This window comes from Adiantum capillus-veneris, chromosome 16 (genome assembly GCF_014529385.1).
Source record: "Adiantum capillus-veneris isolate H3 chromosome 16, ASM1452938v2, whole genome shotgun sequence".
NCBI lineage: Eukaryota > Viridiplantae > Streptophyta > Polypodiopsida > Polypodiales > Pteridaceae > Adiantum > Adiantum capillus-veneris.
Window position 1 is genome coordinate 87,473,676 of NC_140946.1, and position 23,274 is coordinate 87,496,949.

Sequence of the window (23,274 nt, forward strand, 5' to 3'; positions counted from 1 at the left end):
CCCTACTCTTTTTGTCCACATAAAAAAGCTCTTGAATAGAAGGATAAAGCTCTTGATGATGCTAATTGCAAGCTTAACAAGGGACAATTTTGACACAAATGTTGTGGTCCTTGAAAGAATGTGATTGCCACGTTCAACCTTGGACTTTGATTGTTTACTTTTTGATCCGTTAGATAGCAATCAGGTAGTGGTCCCACAAAGCACAATTATCTATTACTTTATGGGATAACTACGTCTCATGCATGACCACACCTGTATCGCTAGTTTGGTACCAAAAAGGACACTTCACGAATTTAAAGAAAATGGTACATGAAATCCTAGAAACATCTCAAGAAATGTCTTAGCAAACTTATAAAATGTTAGCCAAAGTACTCATAAAAATTATAATCTTACCTTTTCTACACGACCTCAATAGTAACTACACTAATGAAAAGCACCTATGTAAAACAACATTCAATATTTCACTAAAACTCATACTCTAGTCTACAAAAAAAATGAGGATGCATGCAATATTCCATGGTAACTACTTGTATATGTTCTTGACATTTTTATAACTCTTGTGTGAAAAAAAAATGACTATAATTAATTATAGAAAGTTGTGTGGGTCAAATATGCAACATTGATGAATTCAACTATATGACCACATAAAATGTTCAGTTTATTTAAATTTGCAATGTCTTATACTGCATATATACTAAATCTACGACTCCATTATTTAAGGTGATACTATTTGATGGTTATGCAAGCCACATTCGGTCATTTATGTCATATCCCAAAAATTACGCATGTTGACATTATTATTATTTATTTATTAAAAAATAACCTTAAAATAAAGTTCAATTTTGGATTTGTTCATTCATCTCGCTTATTTGTATACAAATACCTCATATGGACACAATTGGGGAATCTATATGCACACTGTCATTAGTTTTTCATAGCAATGTTTGTTTTGCAAGAAATTATGCACTATAAGTTTTTTTAAATAAGCTTAAATTACCAAATCTCCATGAGTTTGAAACTTTGAAAAATGCTTAGTTGATGGGTGTTGCCCTATGGATACATTATAGAACTTGAGTTTTACCCCATAACCTCATCATGTTAATGAAAGAATCCTTGGAAGACCAAAATTTTCCTCTTTGTAAATGTTTTGAAGATTTGGGTTTTTTTATTATAACAAAAATATGATCTAAGAATGAACCTTAATTTCTTGTTATAATGAGTTGTTTACTATCCACAAACCTTGAAATCCATGCAAAACCTTATTTTAATTAGAAGTTATATTTAATGTGTGTTATATGCGGATTGTATGGCGTGCCTACGATTCTACACATAATACCAATCTACTAGCATAGAATCACCAATCATATACATGCAAACCGTTTACACACAAAATCCACGAGCAAGATCGCACTACACATGCATGATGAGAGAGGAGAAGGGAGAGAAGAGAAAATGTACATAGGCACTGGGTACAATCTCCCCCCGTGCAAGAGTGAGCATTTTCGTCTTGCACGTATTTATTTATAGATTGATCAATGCTAAAAAATGGTTACAAATTGTCCGTCCGAACATAAAGCGATCGTAGCTCATAAAGAGCACTTTAATAATTAAATATCCATAATCTTGCTATCCCTTTGCATAGTCCATAGATTTTGCCACTTATCAGTCATAGTAAATATAAATTAATTTAATTTTCATTACACACCTCTCCGTTAGAAAGCAACTGTCCTCATTTGTTAATGTAAGAATCTGCAAATCATACTTGTCAAAAAGGTGGAGTGTTTGGCGTGCTTGCAAATATACATAGAATACCAATCTACGAGCATAGAACCACCAATCACGTGTACACACAAAATCTATGAGCAAGATCGCTTTGATCCACAATGAGACTGATTTGAGAGCGAAATAGAGAGGGAGACATAGCATGAGAGAGCATGCATGTACACCTCCTAGAGCGGAGTACTACACATGCACGATGAGGAAGGATAAGGGAGATAAGAGAAGATGTACACAGGCACTGGTTGCAATCTCCCCTCGTGCAAGGATTTTCCTATTGATCGATGCTCAAAAATGATTACTGATTGTCCGCCAGGACATAAAGCAACTGTAGCTCATAAAGAGCACTTTAATAATTAAATATCCATGATCTTGTTATCCCTTTGCAGAGTCCATAGCTTTTGCCACCTGTCAGCTGCAGTAAATACACATTTATCCATTTCCATTACAATTTGTGAAAATTTTGTTAGAACTACACTTAATTTTTATGCTTTTTCGACCTTAAAACATATCCCCATAAATCTAATATGGTATTAATTTTGGAAAAAAAAATATGGCCATGTTCTTCACCTCATAATTAACCTAAGGCATGAGCATTACATGTTAATCTTGTTTCTAACTTCACATGACAAGTTGCTGAAAAAACAGGACACTTTAGTGTCTCGGGACACTTGAGTGTCCAATTACAAAACTAGTGGTATCCGTCATTTGTAATATATAACTATGCAGATCACCCTAGGTGCAATAGTACAACACAACTATAAGACAAATGTTATTGATAAGAATACAAGTTTTATGGATGGGAAAATTACCTCATACAATACAACTCTAGCAGGAGAGAAAGGGGCACATTATTAGCATCACATGGGGGGAGGGGGGTACCCAGCACTGTAAAAGACAAGTATCTACGTGTTGTAATATACTACACCTTCCTTGTAGTAGTTGGCATGCCACTCACACAATTTTCAACATTCCTTCACTCCAAGTAGTGGGCTTTCTCTCCACCAGCTTGTGGACTACACTGTGTTTCGCCTAGTGAGAACATCTTTCTCAATAAGACCTAATTTCCTCAAACTTGCCTTTTTGTATCAATCTTAATCTTAGCTTAATAAAATTCTATTTAAACTCTTATCTCATCTAAATAATTTCAATTTTCCTAAAAGGATAGGTAACCTTTTGCAATTTGCTCAAATGGCAAGGCCTTTAAAGTTGCCTTTGGTTTTTTTTATTTGAATAATTTAGAGGTTGGAAACATCTTTGCAACTGTTAGATCCTTGCTACCATATGGTGAGAAAATAAAATTTCTCCTTGGGATGTCCTCGAAAGGGAATTACTTCAGTGGCTGTGAGTGAACCCAACCTTATTCTTTCCACAACCATTGTGGCTACCATGAGTGACAGTCCAAATCTAGTTTAAATATCTTCCATGGTCATCCATGCATGTTAAGAAAAAATGTCCCATTAATAGCAAATTCACGCTTTGAAAGCTTTGTGAGCTAGGCTGTAATAGGTAGGTTGAATATGAGGAGTCGGTATTCCAAACCAAATGAGTCCAGCATAAGGCACTCAGAAGAAAAGTTAGTGGTAAAACCAAAATTTATATTCCTTTTTTATATCCATCCCATGAATCCCAGAACTTGCAAACCAATTTAGAGCCAGTAGGAGTGAAGCTAAGAGGTGACAAGATCGAATCTTTGTCTCTCAAATTCCTCCAAGCTTTTCACATAGGGTGGTGAAAGACATGGAAAGTTTTCTTTATCAAGATTTCTCACTAGTCAATAGAATCAAAGGATTTAAGAATCCATTTGATAGCCATTTCAATGGCTAATCTTAGAATTCCCAAACCACCTTTGTACTTAGAGAGGTTGCATGTTGAGTAGGCTACTTTGAAGATTTTTTAAACCTATTCATTTCCTCCCCATAGAAATCTCCTGGCAATAGATAGAAAATGTTGTGACTAAGTTTGACAAAGTTTCCAACAAGCCTAGTGACACCAGAGAGGACAAGACTTAACGGAAAGCCTCAAGATGAAAGGGATGGTTGCATTCCTTGCCATCTATCCACTTTTTTGGAGAAGTTTCTAAGACCCAATCCCAACTTTGCCTATAGCTAACTTTCAATCCCATAAGAATACCCAGAAACCTAAAAGATTTTCCCATTAGATATCTGATGATACTCTGCTACCTGCACAGATTTGGGAGAGGAGCCAAAATAGGCTCTAAAACTTGTTTTATGTTGATTAATGTTTCTTTCACTAGCTTTGTAGAAACAAGATAAAGCATTCCCAAAAAGAATCTGCATGTATATCATTATTTAACATAATTGCATTTGTAACATCTACAAACTGTTGCATGCATGGCTCTTCATCTGATCCTAGAATATTATTTCTTTTCATGTTACCTTTCATGAGAGCATCTTTGGCTAGCCAATCCAATGCATCTACAACTATAGCAAATAACAAAGCGGCCAAAGGACATTCATGTCTAATAGACCTTTTGAGAGATATGATGTCTCCATTAACAACAGCTTTGGCAAAAGCATTGGTGAGCAAGGTATTAACATATTTTATCCAAAAAAATTCTCAAAACCAATCATACATAGATTGAAGAAAAAATTATTATTTCAATCTATTAGAAGCCTTGTCAAAGTCAATTTTGAAGAAGGCGTAGTCTCGGTTGGTAGCCTTAGCATGGTCAATACCCTCCCGCATTGTTATGATAGCATTCAAAATATTCAATTCCCTTGATAGCATTCAAAATATACCTCCCCTTCATAAGGTCCTTCAATGCCCTTGAAATAAATTTGTGCATCAATGGGGAGAATCTTCTATCTAAAGATAGAGGGAAAAAAACACAGAAGTTAGATTGGAAATGGGCCTCCAATGATCTATCAACTCCCTCTCTCCTCTTTTATGGATGAGCTTGATAACTCAAATGTTGATGTTAGTAGGAAGAACTTATGTTCTCAAGGCGTTTTGCTAGACTTGGATGATGTAAGGAGTTATAAAGTTGTGACATTCCATATAGAACTATTGGGGATACCATCAAGACCAAGGGTTTTCCCCTTTTTTAGATTTTTGATATCACCTCACACTCAATAAAGGGGACTATCTAGTTGCTTGGCAAGCAAAGGATTGACTGTTTTCCTCCTTATATTTTCTATTTTAGCTCTAATAGTAGTAATAGTCTCATCAGCTTTAAGGGGGGGATGAGAGAAAATATCAAAAAATTGGTAATGTATAATTTTCAAATTAATGTCATCATCAGTAGCAATATGACTCATCTTGTCCTTAGCCAAAGGAAACAGATTTTCTTCTTCGTAAGCAATCAAAACATCTCTTTAGTGGGCCTGGAACCAAGCTTTCTCATGGGAACCTCCATTTTGTTACCTTTTCCCAACCTTAGGTTTATGTTAATAGGATATGGTTTGGGCTTATTATTATTTTTAAAGTGTTTTTTATATGCCTATTGTTTTCAACCTACTTATATCTATGCTGGCCATGCACTTGGGGACTAGATTTAAGCCAATACTAGTGTGGTACTCCTATTTTAAGCTATTCTCTATGTATAAAGTCCAATCATTATCTTCCTCTCTTATTTTCTCTTTCATTCTCTTACACTTCCATGTCTATCTACTTGTGTGCACGTGTATGCATAGCAAGAATATGTCTCAATCATGCATGTTTATGCTTTTGAGGGAGAGTTAACCATGGTGAAGTTTTTCTAGCTTAGGAATACTACAAAGAAAGCTCCTACAAGCTTTGTACATAGTTCTATAGCACTAAGCTTTGTTCTCTATTTTTTTATTACAAAGCTTAAATAATGCTTTCAACTTTGTCTTTTATACTTGGCCCAAAAACCTAAATTGTATGGCCAAAGTTTGAACCTTTTGCTAAACCTAGGATCATTGTTCAATCTCCTAGGCCCTTCCTACACAAAACATTAGCAATTACAAGTATTTGCGACAAAATACACTTGTGTCTTAGATTGTAATTCCTGTCGATTTTACAAAGGGTTCCTATAATGTCCAACAATGAAAAAAGTAAAGTACCGTTTGACTCCAATCTTTTGCTTGAATTGCATCTTTACCTCTTTACTAGCATTTGTGAAGTCTTTGAAGTAACTTCCTGGAATCTTCTGTCATAAGGGAAATTTTCCACCATCAACTAGAGCCTCTCCTCTCTTGTATCACCCTTTGTACTCAGTTCTATGATTCTAATGATCTAACCTTTTATCCTTTGCATTATATCTTGTGATATGGTGTCTCTCTTTCCCTCTCTCTTAATCTATATAATTAAGTCTATAAATCATGAATGATAGCTTAGCGAAGCCACCATAGCCTAACTGGAATCTAAGTGCTTATTGACCCTAAAATTCTAGCACAACATGCAACTCTGAATGGATGCAAAAGTGAGGTCTTTTGATGTTTTTTCCTAATAGTGCAATCTAAGAGACCAGATTTTGAGAGTAGTTCTCAGTCCACGTACACAGAAAACAACCGAGAGCTTCTTGGACTTGCACTTGCTAGGCACAACTACAATCATGCATTCAAGGAGATGACATCTTGGGATGCTCATCAAGAACTCATTAAGTGCTCATTGCACTTTCAAAAGCCAATCGTCATACATGTGGACCAAAGCATTGCCACACTTTGAATGCTTCATTTGTTTTCATAGCATCCTCAAGAACCCATTGTGCTCTCAAGGGGAACTCAAAAGCACATCACAGTTTGCATGCATGTTTTTCTTTCTCCAAATGAGTACTTGAAAGTGTCAATTAGACAATGCTCTTATTGCTTTTGATTTGATCTCTCTGCTCGTTTGATGTTGAGAACTCGCTTCAATTTTAATGAATGGTCAACCAAATAATAATATAATTAAAAGATCAATCGAATGGTCCACAATTGCTCCAACGAGCTCCATGAATCTACTAGGCCTTATGTAGGCCACACATGTTGGTTCAATACAAGTCTTGGTAGGCTCAAGTATTGCCATCATTAGGGTAGAGGATCCATTTGTAAATACCCTCCCCCCCCCCCCCCCGCCGAAGGTGAACAAGTGAACGCGAGCTTCTAACATACACCAGTCGGCATGCTGGAATCTCATTCCTAGGTAATGGGGTTCAAACACGATTCATGCATGGCTCAATATTTGTGCACTGTCGCCACTAATCCATCAATATGATCTTTTTACATCAAAATCTATGAAAATTCATTGACAAAAGTGTGTAGCAATGTTGGACAAGCCGCCTATGCCGCTAGAAAGATCTCCTGACTACGCACCTATTGCACCACTTCTAACCCAAAATCCTAGCCTCTACCCTATCCAAATTGTGGTAACTTCTACTCCACGCTTACCGTGTTGGTAGGCACCTTGTGAGGTTCTGGGAAAAAGATGGCAAAAAAGATTATACCTCAAGTGGCTAGTAGCGGTGTGAATTAGTGGTATATATATTTTCACATTACATTGCAAGAAATCATTAATTTTTCATCAAGATTTCGTTGAATCTTTCGAATTCAAAAGCAAATTAATCTCCAGCCCAGTTCACACGGACTGAGCCCTTTGCACCGTCTGCACGCTAGCATAGCCTGCCTTTTCGTCGTCCATGATCTGAAGCCCCTTGCGCCATCGCTCGCTCTGTGAAGCCCTCGCCTCTTCTCTCCTTGGTCCACACCTGCACTAATCACTTCACTATTGCATGGCACTCAATCTCCCTGCTCAATCTCCCCGCGCACGCACAATGGCCAGGGCAGCACAATCACAAATTGTCTCTCAACTGATCAGCGATGACTCATTACTCTCTCTCTCTCTCTCTCTCTCTCTCTCTCTATGAGATTCCCTCTGAATCTCCAAATTCAAAGGCAAACGCCTGTTTGGCTGTCGCAATCGCATACTCTCTGTAGGCTCAGCCCCTTCCTCCCATCGCCTGCACAACCCTTTCCTTTTACTAACACCTACTTGTAGAGCTCCAAGGAGATGCATACAAAAAAGCGAATAAAAAGAGACGCAACTAGTTGTAGTCATTCATATCCCTACTTATGCATCTGCTGCTTGTGTCCCTTGCCCAAACACATTCCCTTATGCATCACGACGGATTCCAACAAACTTTGCCCTGCACTACATTCATTGCCCTGCGTTCTTTGAGTCATCATAGCTTTGCACATCCCCTGAGCATCTCCACCTCGCCTCGTATTCCCTGCGACCCCAATACTCCTCTTGCCACTTCCCATCGAGCACCATCAACAAATAAAGCACGCTGCCCGTACCTTTAAAACACACACACACACACACACACACACACACACACACACACACACACACACACACACACATACACACACACACACACACAAGGCCATGTTCTGGCCCGGCTTGTCGGGGGGGAGAGAGAGAGAGAGAGAGAGAGAGAGAGAGAGAGAGAGAGAGAGAGAGAGAGAGAGAGAGAGAGAGAGAGAGAGAGAGAGAGAGAGAGAGACTCATGTAGGCATTGGGTCCTCTAGACTCTCGACCGTGCCTAGCTCGCACACCAGCTAGCTGCATTGCTTCCAACACATCACCCCCCGCCTCTGATTTGCCTCAACATTTATGCTTGAATGCCACTTTTCCATGGAAGAAAAATGGAATCTCACGATCTACGTGAGATTCCTTCTAATGAGCCCCAAAAACAAGATTGTGGCGACCTACTTTGATGGAAATGCAAATGGGAAAACCTTCTCCAGGTGGTGCAAGATAGTTTAAAAACTTAAATGTTGGACATTGTTCTGAATATCGGACATGGCGCTGGAATCTATCACACTCTTCTCGTCTGCCAAAGCAAGCGTGCAAGCACCATCGCTCTGCAGCTTCAAGTCCACTCCGTCGGCTCGTCGCACCGCACAATACCTCAACTCGCAGCCCCTGCTTCACGTCACCTACCAAGCATCGTTCTGTTCAGCAGCGCGTCCCTCCGCAGTAGCTTACGACAGCCCCCCCGCCTCCTTTGAAGATGAGGAGGAAGAAGGGCATGCTTTGGGGCTGCCCCTTCTCAACTCGTACGATTCATACGATGAATATGGTGATGATGAAGAAAATGGCTATTTTGTTGGCATGGATGACGAGCTTGCCAGCCTCGAGCAGGGTGGGGGTAAGGGGACAATGGACAATGAACTCCCTAAGTTTGCAGCCGACCTGCATAAGAGGAGCTTAGATGACTCTGATCGGTTCAAGCTTCAACATGGAAGAGATGTAAGCAGTTTCAGTTTTCTCTTGTTATCGACTCTTTTACATGTGTGCGGGGATCTGCTCATTGACATGAGGCAACTGTATGCCAGTGTCTCATACAATCATCATATTGGTGAGAATATGGCATTGCTAGTTTTGTTTTTCATTGCCATGAGGGCCTTTTTCCATTGACTGACAATCATATCACCTTCTGCTTTTTCTTTTTTAGTTTATGCATGTCTTGAACTTCCTTTCTTCCTTGCCAATGCAGTTTTATCGCACTATTTTGTTGGGATGTCGGTGTTGATTGAGTTCTGTCGGAATCTCTTTTAAAGCAGAAATCTGGTTTTTACATAATGCTGTATTTCTTAAACGGCTGCACAGGTTTTTGCAGAGAGGGCTTTTCTTGTGGGCATTGAACGCAAGGGTATTGCATCATCATTCGGTATTGCTGACTCTCTCAGAGAGCTTGCACAATTATCGGACACAGCTGGTCTGGAGGTGGTTGGATCTACATATCAGAAGTGAGTTCTTTATGTCCAAATATGTAGTAAGTGTTGAGCTGATTATTCAGCCTATGCCATAGTTTTGGTTGCATGCGGTGAGAACCTAAGCTTGCATATCACTGCATGCCTCCTTTGTAAGTATCGGATTTTTGTGATTGTGAATTATATGAAGGTGTTGTAGAAAGAATGAGGTCCCATTGGTATAGACCACGATTTTGGGTAAAGATGGAAACATTATTTTCCATTCTGAAACAATTGGGGATCGTTGGGGTGGTGTTGTCATTAGTGGAAGATGTTGAAATGTTTTCTGTACATAGTTTCAGAGAGAGAGAGAGAGAGATAGGGCAGAAAAAGAAAGCGAAGTGGCTCACTCATGCCCTCCTACTGTGCACATGCTTCCTCGTTCCTATCAATCTGGTCATTTAATACCATCACAAGATACTTTTCCGTTTGCAACAGCAGTAAAATAGATGTTATCAACATTCAATACTACTATCGAACAACTAACTGATGCCTCGATATTGACATTTAATGAAAGGAAGAAATTTGTGGGGCCACAATGGGCTGACCCTTCTCAATTTTTCTTAAGAAATATAGGGAGTTTGGTAAGTCCTTAGGGAAACTTTTGGTTTATGTAATGTGTTTATGAACATGAAACCAACATTCAAAAGAAAGCAAATGAGTGAACATAGTCCAAAACTTCACTATTTTATGTTGTGAGTATACTCGTTGTCAATGATTGTCTTGTATTTATAGAGTTTATATGGAGCATTCATTTGTGATCAGAAGCCTACTCGTACTCAACCATAGTCACCGCCGGAAACGAAAAACAAAAAAATGGGAGTTTGGGAGTTTCAGTTTAGGCCCAAATGGTTAGGAAATGGCGTTTCATTTTATTAAAAAATTAACATAATGTAAAAACTATAGTAGGACTTAAACCATACCTATTATAACAAGAAGCCGAGATAGTAGAAGGATAGAAGCCTAGTCTTTGAGTACCCTGAGCCCTCCTCCTTTTTATCTGGCCATTTGGTCATTGGTGACGTGTCACGAGTAGGATCCGACATGATGCGTGTGTGGGTTGAGGAGGAAGCCTCTCAAGTGCACTAGATGTGTTAAAGTTATAGCATCTCAAGTGAATAGCCCAATGTGTTCCTAATATTTATTTTGTCTTTAGGTATTCGTTTTACTTATTTGACAAGATTTTGGGTAGGGCAATTCTCAGAGTACTTATGGACCCCAAAGTAGCATACAAGAAACTCCCAGCCCTTGTTGTATCATTATCTAATTTATTGCGTAGTTGGTTTGTTCGGCAAACTCTCTCTCTCTCTCTCTCTCTCTCTCGTTCATTCTCTCTTAACTCTACGCTTTTGCATTGTGGACTTTGACATGGTATCAAAGCGCAAGGCTCGTTGGTTGTGGAAGGAAGAGCACGGCAAAGAAGAAATATAGTTGGCGTTTTAAAAAGCTCAGATGGCTCTGCGAAGGACTAGTTATGTCGGCGTTTGGTGATGGCAAGCTTTGGAGCGTTTTAAAATGCATGCGTTTTTAGAAGCTTTCAAGACAACGTTTTCTAGCTCTCTTCTCCCAGCTTTTTGAAACGCCAGACTAGTTGGCGTTGTCATAGTTACCGGAACGGGGAACGGGGAGTGGCAACATGCATGAAATGCCATCCCCTATTTCGGATATTCATGTTTGAAACACGGAACGGGGAATGGGCGTCGCATTTGTAAAGCTTGTCTGAGTGGACGTCTTGAGACACAACGAAGAGGGTTGGTGGTGGGGCAAGTTGCTTGCAATGTCACGAGGACGTGGCATCTGCTAACCTTAGTTGTTGGTTTCTTTCCAATGATTTTTATTTAATTTTTGGGACCCTCTTTTTGAAGTTGCAAATGGCCGGATATTGTATGGCCAATGTGAACGGCCAACGGCCGAGAGTTTCACCCGCAGAGGAGAAGGCCTTGTCGCCACGAGTTGGTCGGGCCGACCGACACTAGAATCTGAGCTGTAAAAGTATGTCTAGGCTCAGTTCATAGTCATTTAGGCCCCTGGCCACACTTGATAAGTTGGTTGGTACTAGGAAATTAACTCAAAAGAGGCATAGTGGTCACTTGGCAGCACCAGAGGCTTCAGAAGGTCAAATCCTACCACCTCAGCCAATTTTGGGCTCTAGAATCAATTTGGGGGAGTTTGGGATTGTAGCCTGCCCCTCTCTCTCTCTCTCTCTCTCTCATTGTGACCTACAGAGTGTGTGTGAGTAGTTGGTGCAGGTGATGAAGCTTTAATGGAAAGCTTGCCTTCTCCCTTGCACTTATGTAGCACGATAATTCCGCTCTTGCGCACCTCTCTCCCCTTTTGAATACAAAATCGTGATGCCCCGCTCAATTGCTAATCCCCCACCGGTACAAGTGAATTCGGAGAGGTTTCTCGCAAGAAATCTCGTCCGATTCAGAGGGCAAGTAGCCCAACAGGCGCGGGAGTACGAGGTCTCGTTACGGATGTGTTTGGCTCGCGAGACGGAGCCCAAAACAGGAAATTACAGCTTGCTGTGTAAACTTGCAGGTTTAGGGTTCTGGCCCTAATTGGTCCGGAGGTCCGGGGAAGCGAGGGGATCGATAAATAGGTGATCTGACGCAATTTCAGGGCAGAAAACAGAGAATTCAGCATGCTGCAGATTCTTGCCAGGTTTTGTAAAGTGTCCGTATGCGCCGGGAAAGTCATCCATTGTGTAGGGATTTTGTCTGTGAAGTTCCTAGTACAGTTATGCTGTTGAAATCGAGCCAGGACAGGTCTTTTTCAGCCCGGATTATGTGGGACAGCTCGTAGGAAATCGCAGGTTTTATTACCTTTTTGATAAGAATAAAGGAATTCCGAAAGGGGCGCGAGTCTTTGGGGGCCAACAGGTTGTCGGCGTCTGCTTGGAGCGCTCTAGCTGCCAGGCCGTGTTCATTTGGAGTGTTAATAAATACTTCTTGGCTGAAAACTGCTTCTGGACTTTGTCGGAGTGCTGACAATTGGCGCTTGTCTGAGTGCGTCTATTCCTTGCAGGGACGCACACAAGCTCTATGGACTGCCCTACGCCTTCACCGTGCGCTTCGTGGCCTCTGTGCCCTTCACGGACACCAGAGCAGGAAATTGTTGAGGAGGGAGAAAGAGGGCTGAATTGAGAGCTGAGAGAGGAGGCTTTATGTGTGAGTAAATTGTTGCAGAGAGAGTTGAACTGGTAGCACTACCTCCTTATAAGCCTAGTGTAGGATATTTCCGAGAGAGAGAGAGAGAGAGAGAGAGAGAGAGAGAGAGAGAGAGAGAGAGAGAGAGAGAGAGAGAGGGCTCGCAACTGGCCAGCATTGGTGTTTTCTAAAAACTTACACTAGTTGCTAAGTTTTTTACATCTTCTTTTAATGTTAAATCATTTGACCGCTTTCACCACACTGACTTGACCACTCATTTTTAAAGGTTTTAAACCTTAGACTTCAAAATGAGCGTTAAAACCTGGTTTTCTGGTCAATTTGGAGCATTAATAACTCAACTGATTTCATGTCTCTCCCGACTTAGTGTGTCGGCTCCTGTCGGGACGTATGTCCACCGTGTCCGGTCGGCCATTTTCTTGAGCGGCCACCGTAAAAATATTAAATTATAGCTTTTCCGAGCGAAGTAGGGACACCATCTTATTCATGTGCTTGTTTTGACTGTTATGCACTACGTCCGGCTACTGATCTACTTATCATACTATCCGGGCATGGGTAAATTTGTCACAAATTGGTGACGTGACAGCGCGGACACACCCTGCTGATGTGGCACAGGTCCGTAAAATGCGTCGACAGGCTGACGTAGCAAATTGTATGGATGGCTGCAGATTCCGATGACTGTTGACGTGGCATTCTTTGCAAAATAGGAAGGTTGTGATGTCCTCCAAGAAATACCTTGGTACCACAAGAACGACGCCGTGGTCGACTATCGGGCTGAGAAAGTGACTTTGACAAATGAAGGGCAAAGAGATTGTACTTGATGAAATTCACTTTCTTTACTTGATTTTCTAGAGAGAACTGAATGATGATTGAAGGTCGAGTATGTTTTGACCTCGAAAAAGAACGCCAAGATTTTCTCCACACATGCTGATTGTTTCTCTGAGGGCCTGCTAGGCGAGTTGCCACCATCTCATCTTGAGGATCACACTATTGATCTGATACCTGGAAACACACCACCAAACCAGCCACCTTACCGTGTTAGCCGAGCCCCGAATGAAGAGATTATGAACCAAGTGAAAGACCTTCAGGAAAAGGGTCTTATCCAACCGAGTACTTCACCCTACTACTCTCCGGTGTTGTTGGTTTTAAAGAAAGACAGTCTTGGAGAACGTGCATTGATTATAGAGCTCTCAATAAAATCACCATCAAGAACAATTTTTCGAATCTGAGGATTGATGATATTCTTGACACTACAGGGATCCTCTTGTTTCAGCAGGATCGATTTGAAAAGCGGATATCATCATATCAGAATCGCGCCGGGAGATGTCTACAAGACAGCTTTTTGGATGAGTTTCGGTTTATATGAATTTTTGGTGATGCCTTTTGGCCTTACCAATGCTCCAACGACTTTTAACCGAATGATGGATAGGATTTTCAGAGAGTACATATCTTTTGTTGGCACTTTCTTTGATGACATTATAGTCTTCTCCAAGGATGAGGCGGAACATAGACAACATTTGCTACGAGTCTTTCTGGCATTGCGAGATCACAAGTTAGTAATCAATGCCAAGAAGAGTGAATTTTTCTTACCGGGGATACACTTTTTGGGACACATCGTCTCAGCAGCAGGAGTACAGATGGACCCGGCCACGATTGAGACTATACGTGATTGGCCCGATTTGAAGAATGTTCATGAAGTAAGAAGCTTTTTGGGCTTATGTTCTTACTACCGGCGGTTCATTAGTAAGTTTGCAGAGGTTGCTTGCCCTTTGCATATTTTGCATAGAAAGGAGTCCCTTTCTCGTGGGGGACCCACATAGGTGATTGCTTTTGAGACTTTGAAAGAGAAATCGACTACGGGACCAGTTTTGACTTTGCCGGATTCGCAAAAGTCATTTGAAGTATATTGTGATGCTTGTGGTCGTAGTCTGGGTGGAGTCTTAATGCAAGAAGGCCATGTCATTGTCTATGAGAGCCGATTGTTTTCAAGCTAGGAATTGACAGCATAGATTTATGAGAAAGAGCTTTTGGTGGTTATCCATGCTCTTACTCAGTGGCGACATTACCTACTCAGAGCCGATTTTACGGTCTTCACTGATCATCAGAGTTTACGCTACCATTTGTCACAGAAGCAGCTTTCGGAAAAGCAGATGCGGTGGGCTAACATCTTGTCACAATTTCACTTTCTGATTGTCCATGTACATGGACATAAGAACTTGGTGGCAGATGCTTTGTCCCGGAAGCCGTTAGTCTTGGCTATTTCCGCGATTCACCATAGCAGCTTCGAGGACATGGTCGATCAGTACGCCACAGATCCAGCTTTTTCAGATGTATTTAGTCGAATACAGAATGGGGAGGTAGTAGCGGGATATATTCCATACGGGATGGCTACTTGATGGAGAAAACAATGTTGTGTGTTACACAGCCGTTGAGGGAAAAGGTTCTAACCGAATGCCACTGTCCACCATTTACGGGTCACCATGGCATTGATACCACCTTGAAAGGTGTAGAGCGTTACTTCTTTTGGCTGAGACTCAAGAAGGATGTGGACGATTTTGTACGTAGTTGCTTGGTATGCCAGAAGGTCAAGTTTGACAAGCATAAAGCACAGGGATTGTTATAGCCTTTACCCATTCCCACCCGCCCCTGGGAAAGTATTCCAATGGATTTCATTTTTGATCTCTCGAAGACACACAGCGGGCACGATGGTATTTGGACTGTTATTGACAGATTTAGCAAGCGAGCTCATTTCATTCTAGTGAAGAAAACAGTCAAGCCGGATCATTTAGCGAGACTGTTCATTTCTCAGATATTCAGATTACATGGCATGCCTGAGACAATAGTCTCTGACAGAGATCGTCGATTCACGAGTTTGTTTTGGAAGGCTATTTGGGAGAACATTGACACACGGTTGCAGTTCTCGTGATTTTTCCATCCGTAGACTGATGGGCAATCTAAGATTGCAAATTCAGTCGTATTGGATTTATTGAAGTGTTACATTTCTGATTAGAAGACTCAATGGGAAAAGTTTTTGCCCTTGGTGGAATTTGCCTACAATAACACGATCCACTCTTCGATAGGGAAGACGCCAGTTGAGATTATTGAAGGTGCTACGAAGGTTTCACCCTTCCTAAGCACGAAAGATAAGACTTTTGAAGCCGACCAGTATATGAGGGACTTGGACACTGCTTTTGCCAAGGTCCGGGAGGCTTTTGTGAAATCTCAGGAAAGACACAAGAAGGTAGCAGATCGATACCTCGTGACTTGAAATTAAAGAAAGACGATTGGGTGCTCTTACGTTTTGAGAATGCACGCCTGAGAAAGAAAAAGGGAAAGGAGCGGTTTTTTCCAAAGCTTAGCATGAGATACTATGGACCTTTCCAGATAAAAGAAAAGATAAATGATGTCTCCTTTAAACTGAAGCTGCCTGATACTTGCAAGATTCACATTGTTTTTCATGTGTCTCTCTTGAAACCTTTTAAAGGTGATGTGCCCGATGATGGGGAGCCAGATGAGCAACTCGAAGTGGAGGAAAGCAAGGAGATACTCGTTCCAGAACAGATATTGGCACATAAAGATAGAAAGATCAAAGGTAAAGTGATTAGGCGGTTCTTGGTTAAATTCAAGAACTGGATGCGAAGTGGATGGAGGAGGACCTAGCAGATACTCCTCAGATTTTGGAACTTTACCTTGAAGCATTCGGTTTAGCATAGTCTACTCCAATAGAACCCCGATTTTAGCAAGGGTGAATCTAGTGCAGCAAACTTGCACAAGAGGGGAGTCACTCCGCTCCTTTGTCAACGGATTACTCCGATATTGATATAGAGTCACTGATGTCCCTTTGGGTTTCAGGGATACTGCTAAGCTTACAGTATTTTGCTGTATGACTTTATGAATTGGAATTCCCGAAAATGATACTGATTGATTTGTACTTGACTTGTTTGAGTGCATGAACTGAAAGACGAAATGATTGCAGCATTTCGGTCTCATAAGTCTCTCTAGACATGATTGCAATAAGGATTAGTTAATCGGGCATCTGTGAGGTCCTGACTGGATCTAGATGCTATTACTAAATACGTTGCCGAATAATCATGGTCTGAGATTTGGAATGAATTTGAATGTGATTTGTATGTGATGTCCTGTGATGTTAAGTGATGTCCTGTGATCTGATTGTCGATTGGTACATGTGTTGGATATGTTGTGTCTAGTGCGACGGTACTAACAGTTAGTGTCTACTAAGACAGTTTATGGCCTCTGTTTGTTTTTGGAGGCGTAATCGAGGGCAATTACACAATTCTTTCAAGAGGGGGGTATGTAACAGACTTGGACACTCCAAGTTAAGAATCTACGGCGACAGGACCAAATTACCACTTCAAAACAGTTCACTGTTCACAATTTGTTCGACACTGGCCCGGCGGAGTTCCGTGCTTAAAGATATTGGCTCCAAAGACTGGCGCCCCTTTTGGTATTTCTTTTTGTATTAATGTGAGTTCAAAGTACAAGAGTGCGGGCAGCCGCTCACACTCAGACTCTGTGTCGAGATGCTCTTAGTTGTGAGAGGCCAGCCCGTTTATTTAAAGGTTACATGGGATGCCAAAAGCAGAGTCCAAAAGCTGAAAATCAAAAGCTTTCAATAATAAAGCGAGTCTCTTTTTCTCTCTCACAAGCCCTCTTTCTAAATTAAAGCAGAGCTTTTAGCTCTCTCTCTCTCTCTCTCTCTCTCTCTTTATGCTTTTTTAAAAATAAAGCAAGAGAGCTCTTTCTCTCTCTCGCCACGTCACAGTTTGGGACATACCCCCCACTGACTGTTAGTACCTACATACTAGGAACACACATCTAGCACATGTACCAATCGACAGTCACATCACAAGACATCACATGACATTCAACATTCATTCGGATCTTAGACCATGATTTATCGGCAATGTAGCTAGCAATCACATCTAGATCCACTCAGACCTCATCGATGCCCGATTGACTAACCCCTATTGCAACCATGTCTATTCGAGATCAATTAGACCAAAATGCTGCAGTCATTTCGTCTATCAGCTCCTGCACTTAAAACCAAGTCAAGAACAAATCAGTTTCATATTCAGGAATTCCACTTCATAAAGTCATACAGCAGAATACTATCAGCTCTCAGTATAGAAGCTCAAAGAGACATCAATGACTCTAGTGTTCTAAAAATTCGAGGCATCTGTTGACAAAGGAGCAGTGCATCCCACTGCACCAGATCTGTGGCCAAGCTGAATTCTGGGTTCCATTTGGAGTAGACTATGCTAAACCAAAAGCTTCAAGGTAAAGTTTCACAATTTGAGGAGTATCTGCTAGGTCCTCCTCCTCCATCCACTTCGCATCCAATGCAGGATAGTTCTTGAATTTAACCAAGAACCGCCTTCTTACTTTACCTTATTCTTTGTGTCCAAATCTGTTCAGGAAGAAGGATCTGCTCGTTTTCCTCCACTTTGGGTTGCTCATCGGGCTCCCCATCATCAGGCACATCACCTTTGAAAGGTTTCAAGAGACTCACATGAAATGCATTGTGAATCCTCCAAGTGTCGGGCAGTTTTAGTCGGAAGGAGATATCATTGATCTTTTCAGAGATTTGTAAAGGTCCGTAGTATCGCATACTAAGCTTTGGAAAAAGCCTCTCGTTTCCCTTTTTCTTTCTCAGGCATGCCTTCTCAAAAGAGCACCCAATCATCCTCCTCCAATTTCAAATCGCTACGATGGCGATCTGCTGCCTTTGTCTGGCGTTCTTGAGATTTTTGCAAAGCCTCGTGGACCTTGGCAAAAGCCGTGTCTAAGTCGTGCGTATACTCATCAACTTCAAAAATCTTATCTTTCGTGCTTAGGAAGGGTGGAACCTTCGCAGCACCTTCAACAATCTCAAATGGCGCCTTCCCCGTCGAAGAGTGTATCCTGTTATTGTAGGCAAATTCCACCAAAGGTAGATACTTTTCCCATTGAGTCTTCTGATTCGAGATATAAGACTTCAATAAATCTAAAACCACTGAATTGGCAATCTCAGATTGCCCGTCAGTCTACGGGTGGAAAGATGACGAGAACTGCAACCGCGTGCCAATGTTCTCCCAAATTGCCTTCCAAAACAAACTCGTAAATCTGGGGTCCCTGTCGGAGATTATCGTCTCAGGCATGCCATGTAATTTGAAAATCTGGGCCACAAGCTGTCGCGCTAAGTAATCCGGCTTGAATGTTTTCTTCACTGGAATGAAATGAGCATGTTTGCTAAATCTGTCAATAACAGTCCAGATACCATCGTGACCACTCTGTGTTCTCGCGAGATAAAAAATGAAATCCATTGCAATACTTTTCCATGGGCGGGTGGGTATGGGCAAAGGCTGTAACAATCCCTGTGCTTTATGTCTGTCAAACTTGACCTTCTGGCATACCAAGCAACTGCGCACAAACTCGTCCACATCGTTCTTGAGTCTTGGCCAAAAGAAGTATCTCTCTATCCCTTTCATGGTGGTAGCAATGCCGCGGTGACCCGTAAAAGGTGGACAGTGGCATTCAGTCATAACCTTTTCCGTCAACGGTTGTGTAACGCACAACATGGTTTTCCACATCAAGTAGCCATCCCGAATGCAATATCCCGCTATTGTCTCCCCATCCTGTATCCGTGTGAAAACGTCTGCAAAATCCGGATTTGTGGCATATTGGTCGACCATATCCTCGAAGCTCCTATGATATATTGCGGAAATAGGCAGAACCAACAGCTTCCGAGGCAAAGCATCTGCCACCAAATTCTTCTGTCCGTGAACATGGACAATCTGGAAGTGAAATTGTGACAAGATGTTCGTCCATCACTTTTCCGATAGCTGCTTCTGTGACAAGAAGTAGCGTAAACTCTGATGGTTTGTAAAGACAGTAAAATCCGCACCGAGTAGGTAATGCTGCCACTGAGTAAGAGCATGGATAACCACCAAAAGCTCTTTCTCATAAATTTGCGCTGTCAATTCCGGCCTTGAGAACAATCGGCTCTCGTAAGCAATGACATGGCCTTCTTGCATCAAGACCGCACCAAACTACGACCACAAGCATCACAATATACTTCAAATGACTTCTGCAAGTCCGGCAAAGTCAAAACTGGTCCCGTAGTCAATTTCTCTTTCAAAGTCTGAAAGGAAGTCACCTCTGTGGGTCCCCACGAGAAAGGGGCTCCTTTCTGTGTCAAGATATGCAAAGGGGAAGCAACCTCTGCAAACTTTCGAATGAACGGCCTGTAGTACGAACACAGTCCCAAGAAGCTTCTAACTCCATGGACGTTCTTCAAATTGGGCCAATCACGGATAGTCTCTATCTTGGCCGGATCCATTTGCACTCTTGCTGTTGACACACTGTGTCCCAAAAAGTGTATCTTTGGTAGGAAAAATTCACTTTTCTTTGCATTAATCACTAACTGGTGCTCTCGTAATGCCTGAAAGACCTGAAGCAGATGATCTCTATGTTCTGCCTCATTCTTGGAGAAAACAATGATATCGTCAAAGAAGGTGCCAACAAATAGCCTTTACTCTCGAAAAATCCTGTCCATCATCCGGTTAAATGTTGTCGGAGCATTGGTTAAGCCAAAAGGCATCACCAAAAACTCAAATAACGCAAAAGTCGTTCGAAAGGTTGTCTTGTAGACGTCTCTTGGCGCGATTCGGATATGATGATATCCACTCTTGAAATCAATCCTACTAAATCATGAGGATCCCTGTAATTTGTCGAGTATATCATCGATCCTAGGAATCGGAAATCAGTTCTTGATGGTGATTTTGTTGAGAGCTCTATAATCGATGCACATTCTCCAAGATCCGTCTTTCTTCAAAACCAACAACACTGGAGAGCAATACGATGAAGTACTAGGCTAGACAAGACCCTTTTCCAGGAGGTCTTTCACTTGGTTCATAATTTCTTCGTTTTGTGATCGGCTCACACGGTAGGGGTGGCCGGTTCGGTGGTGCGCTTCCAGGTACGAGATCAATGGTATGATCTTCAGGACGAGCAGGCGAGTTGGCGGTAACTTGCCTGGCAGGCCCTTTGAGAAGCAATCGGCATGAGAGTGGAGAAAATCTTGGCGTTCTTTATCAAGTTCAGACATATTTGACCTATCTTCATCACTCAACTCTTTCAAAAAGATCGAGTAAACAAACAGATTGGATTTCATAAATTTAGAAATGGCCGAAGTCGATACAATAGGGATAGACTCGCCCTTCAGTTTTATATCGAGTACAATGGTTCCGTCCTTGCCTGTAGTCAATGTCGCTTTCCTCGCCGGATAGTCGACCACGGCGTTGTTCTTGTGGTACCAGGGAATTCCCAAGAGAACATCACAACCTTCCAAAGGCATTATGTAAAAGTCCTCGTGCCCCAAATACCCCTGACAATGCAATCGAAGTTTGCCAATGACAGGTGTAATGGCTACGTCCTTGCCGAGTGCCGCTAGAACTGCCTCCCCAAGTGGTCCCATCCGATCGGGAGTGATCTCGAGCCGCGCCTCCAATCCTGGTGAAATGAAGTTGGCCTTGGCTCCTCCACCAAAGAAGATCAGGGCCTCTTGGTCTTTCACTTTGCCCCAAGCTCGGCAAAGTTCTGTACTCTCGTCCATTGTGCTGGGATCGGTACCCACGCAATCTGGAACCAGTCCTGTTTTCATCTTGCCTTTTTCTTCCACGTTCCTCAGCTGCTCTTGAACTCTCAGGCCTTTCGTCGTCCTTGTCGTTCTGTTCTTTCTGTGCCTTTTTAGGGCACTTCGCGGAGATATGTCCAATTTCCCCGCATCCAAAGCACTTCCCTTACCTGATGTAGCGAGCTCTCTGCTGAGGAGTAAGCTTGGGTCATGCATCTTTCTTTTCCCGGTTGCTCTTTCTCTTTCTACTTTCATTTGTCGAAGTTTGTTCCGCTCTTTGTGTCATGATCTCATCGGTGGGGTAGGTCAGACTGCCAGAGTGAATGGCAAAACCCCGTTTCGCATGACTCATCAACTCTTGAATAGAAGCTGACTTCTGTTCCAAGCAATGATCTCGGATTTCTGTAGGTAGACCCAAGGTAAACCGCTCAATCTGTTCCTTGAACGAGATCTTCTTAAATGAAGAGGCGGGTAGAAAAGAGCTCCAGAATCTCTCGCAATAAATGTCCACTGTATCCTTCTTGGTCATCCGAAGATGGTTCCAAGCAGTTCGTATATCCCGTTCATACTCTCGAGTCAGCCAAGAAGAAATAAAAAGCCTCTTGAATTTCAGCCATTTAACTGGCGCAGTCTTGTTTAATAGAAGTGTGGACCACCAAGTTCGAGCATTCCCCTTAAAGTAAGAGGCAGCTCTTCGAATCTTAGAGTGCTTTGAGTAACGCCTATCCAGAAAACGTGTCAAATTTAATTGACTGTCCACCTTCCTTAAACTCTCGTACTTTCTTGCTTTTGTCTTCCAGAAAGTCATATTGATTGGCTTTATAAAAATTCTTTTTCTTTGCATAAAAGTTGCTGTCGTTAGAGTTTGAACTATCTGTAGACGAGTCCTCTGTAGAACTGTCACTCACGGGGCGAGATTTAGACTTCTTTGCCTTTTTCTTGCCCTTTCCAAAGCGTTGCTTCTTGCTTCTTGCTTCGGTTTTTGCCTTTTCGGTCTTCTTCGCTCCAGTCAGATGATCTAGAAGAACTATCAGAAGAAGAACTGGGTACTCCTTCAAATTGAACACGGTTCTTCTGTTTCTTTGCCTTTTCAAATGTCGACTGACGACCCAAATAACCCGGGAAGTCAATGCCTTTCTTCTGCTTTTTGCCGTGCTTTTTAGCTTTGTTCTGCGCGTCAAAAAGCTGAGCAATTTGTGCATCAACCACCTCTTCTAATTCCTTCTCTGTATATTTCTTGTGAGCAGAAGGTTTCTTGAGAGCGGGTTTTGGGGGTGGTGTGGTTTTCTGCCATTGCGCGTGCACTTCCTGGAAAGAAGTCTTGCTCATATATTTTGCAAATTTTGGGTCCTTCGCAAAATTGAGCATCATCTTTGTCGCATCGCCGATCAATTGACGACGCTCCATCTCTCGACGCTCCACCTGAGTAGGCCGAGGCGGGCCATACTCCTTGCCAGAATCTTTGTTGTGATCCCTTCCCGCATCTCCGGATGTAGAGGAGTCAACTGATCTTTGCTTGAAGCCATAGGTGCCGCGGAAAAAAAAAATTGGGATCGGATTTTCTGTAGAAGAGAAATCGGCCGTGCTCTGATACCACTGTAACAGACTTGGACACTCCGAGTCAAGAATCTTTCGCGACAGCACCAAATAACCACTTCAAAACAGTTCACAGTTCACAATTTATTCGACACTGGCCCGACGGAGTTCCGTGCATAGAGATATTGGCCCCAAAGACTAGCGTCCCTTTCGGTATTTTTTTTTGTATTAATCTGAGTTCAAAGTACAAGAGTGCGGGTAGGCGCTCACACTCAGACTTTGCGTCCAGATGCTTTGAGTTGTGAGAGGCCAGCCCGTTGGATGCCAAAAGCAGAGCCCAAAAGCTGAAAATCAAAAGCTTTCAATAATAAAGCGAGTCTCTTTTTCTCTCTCACAAGCCCTCTTTCTAAATTAAAGCAAAGCTTTTAGCTCTCTC

General features: G+C 42.0%; 1 protein-coding gene across 2 annotated transcripts in view; it reads left to right on the forward strand.

The window, feature by feature from the left end:
- Positions 1 to 8,516: 8,516 nt before the first annotated feature.
- Positions 8,517 to 23,274, forward strand: part of LOC147439402 (uncharacterized) — a 69,098-nt gene continuing 54,340 nt past the window's right edge. The window contains exons 1-2 of one of the 2 annotated variants that reach the window (XR_015184594.1): positions 8,517 to 8,997; positions 9,358 to 9,497. Coding sequence is in view for 1 of the 2 variants with exons in the window: in XM_086485253.1 (XP_086341379.1) it covers positions 8,548 to 8,997; positions 9,358 to 9,497 (590 nt within the window). In the remaining variant the exon portion in view is untranslated. The remainder of the gene's footprint in view (positions 8,998 to 9,357; positions 9,498 to 23,274) is intronic. The other variant, XM_086485253.1, reaches the window with a different exon arrangement.